This window comes from Trichinella spiralis, assembly GCF_000181795.1.
Source record: "Trichinella spiralis strain ISS 195 chromosome Unknown Scfld6, whole genome shotgun sequence".
NCBI classification, from domain to species: Eukaryota; Metazoa; Nematoda; class Enoplea; order Trichinellida; family Trichinellidae; genus Trichinella; species Trichinella spiralis.
This window is the reverse complement of record NW_003526945.1, coordinates 946,812-947,973: the sequence shown is the minus strand read 5'-3', so window position 1 is coordinate 947,973 and position 1,162 is coordinate 946,812. Positions and strand designations below refer to the sequence as shown.

Sequence of the window (1,162 nt, the reverse complement as noted above, 5' to 3'; positions counted from 1 at the left end):
CACCCTTCACTAGTTCATTTGGGCGTGCACCCTTTCATCAGTTTAGGGCATCAAACATTTTGAAATTCATCTTCTTCGAGAGTCTCCCCTTATAATCATGCTAAATAGTTTAAATTTGTTAACATTTTATACATTAATTTATCCATTTAGGAACTTAAATGATAAAAGAAATATAATGTTCATTCATCTAATAATTGGGCAAATTCAGTTTTTGTTTACATTACACTGTTTTAAAGTAGAAAAGTTTATCAGTTTTTCATTTACATTTCATCTTATAAAAGGTTTTAATTATTCATTAATTTTATAGTGGTAATAATATATTTTTAGTATAAAGCAGTTTTTCACTTTAAAGAATGTAATGTCAAAGTAGATTTCTACGTTAAAACAGTGTAATGTAAACAGTTAAAAGGGATGTAATATGGTAAACATTAAATAGGCATAATTTTATTTATTAATTATTTGTGAATTAGCTATTGTATGAATATAAATTTTTTACTTATGAAAATGTTAATCGGGGTCTCCTTTAATTAGGCAGTGGCAAAAGTAAACTTGGTATAAATGAATTAAACAATCAGCTTAGACAAGGTGCAACGAGTTTAATCCTTTTATAAATAGGAGGTTATCTTCTATAAGTAGAATGTTATTAATCCGTAACATGTAGGAAAACAATGTATTAAATATGAGATTAATTTTAATATGCTAATTAGAAAGTTTAAAATGCAACGTAAATGCAACACTGAGTATTTTAATTTTGAATTAGGTTAAAAACGTCACTCGTAACAACATATTTTAGCAGTGAGAGTTTTTTAATTAATGATTAACATACAATGTAAACACAAAAGTGGGTAATAATATTCTCTAATTAGGTATAATTACGACACATGTAACTACATATTTCAGCAGGGATTTTTAGTGGTTAATTAGAGGGTTTTGATTACAAGCAAAAAACAGCAACTTACAGTTGTCAGTTTTATTTGAAAAGATAAGTAGGCATAATACATTAAATCAATAATGATGAGTTGTAAATCATACGGTAAGTATGCAAACATGAGTTGGTTCTGCAGGACAGTACATTAATATTGAGTATCAGGTGTGACGGCATTTGATGTGCATGAGGCGGCAAGGCTTATAAGGCGTAACGATTCCATCTGCCTGGCAACGC

At 28.6% G+C, this 1,162-nt stretch overlaps 1 protein-coding gene across 1 annotated transcript; it reads left to right on the top strand.

Annotated features, from left to right (window-relative positions):
- Positions 1 to 327: 327 nt before the first annotated feature.
- Tsp_07945 (hypothetical protein) lies at positions 328 to 393 on the top strand (the record flags this gene model as incomplete). Its single annotated transcript, XM_003373298.1, has 1 exon — positions 328 to 393. A coding segment is annotated over one exon (66 nt), but the record flags the coding sequence as incomplete, so codon positions are not given.
- Positions 394 to 1,162: the final 769 nt, after the last annotated feature.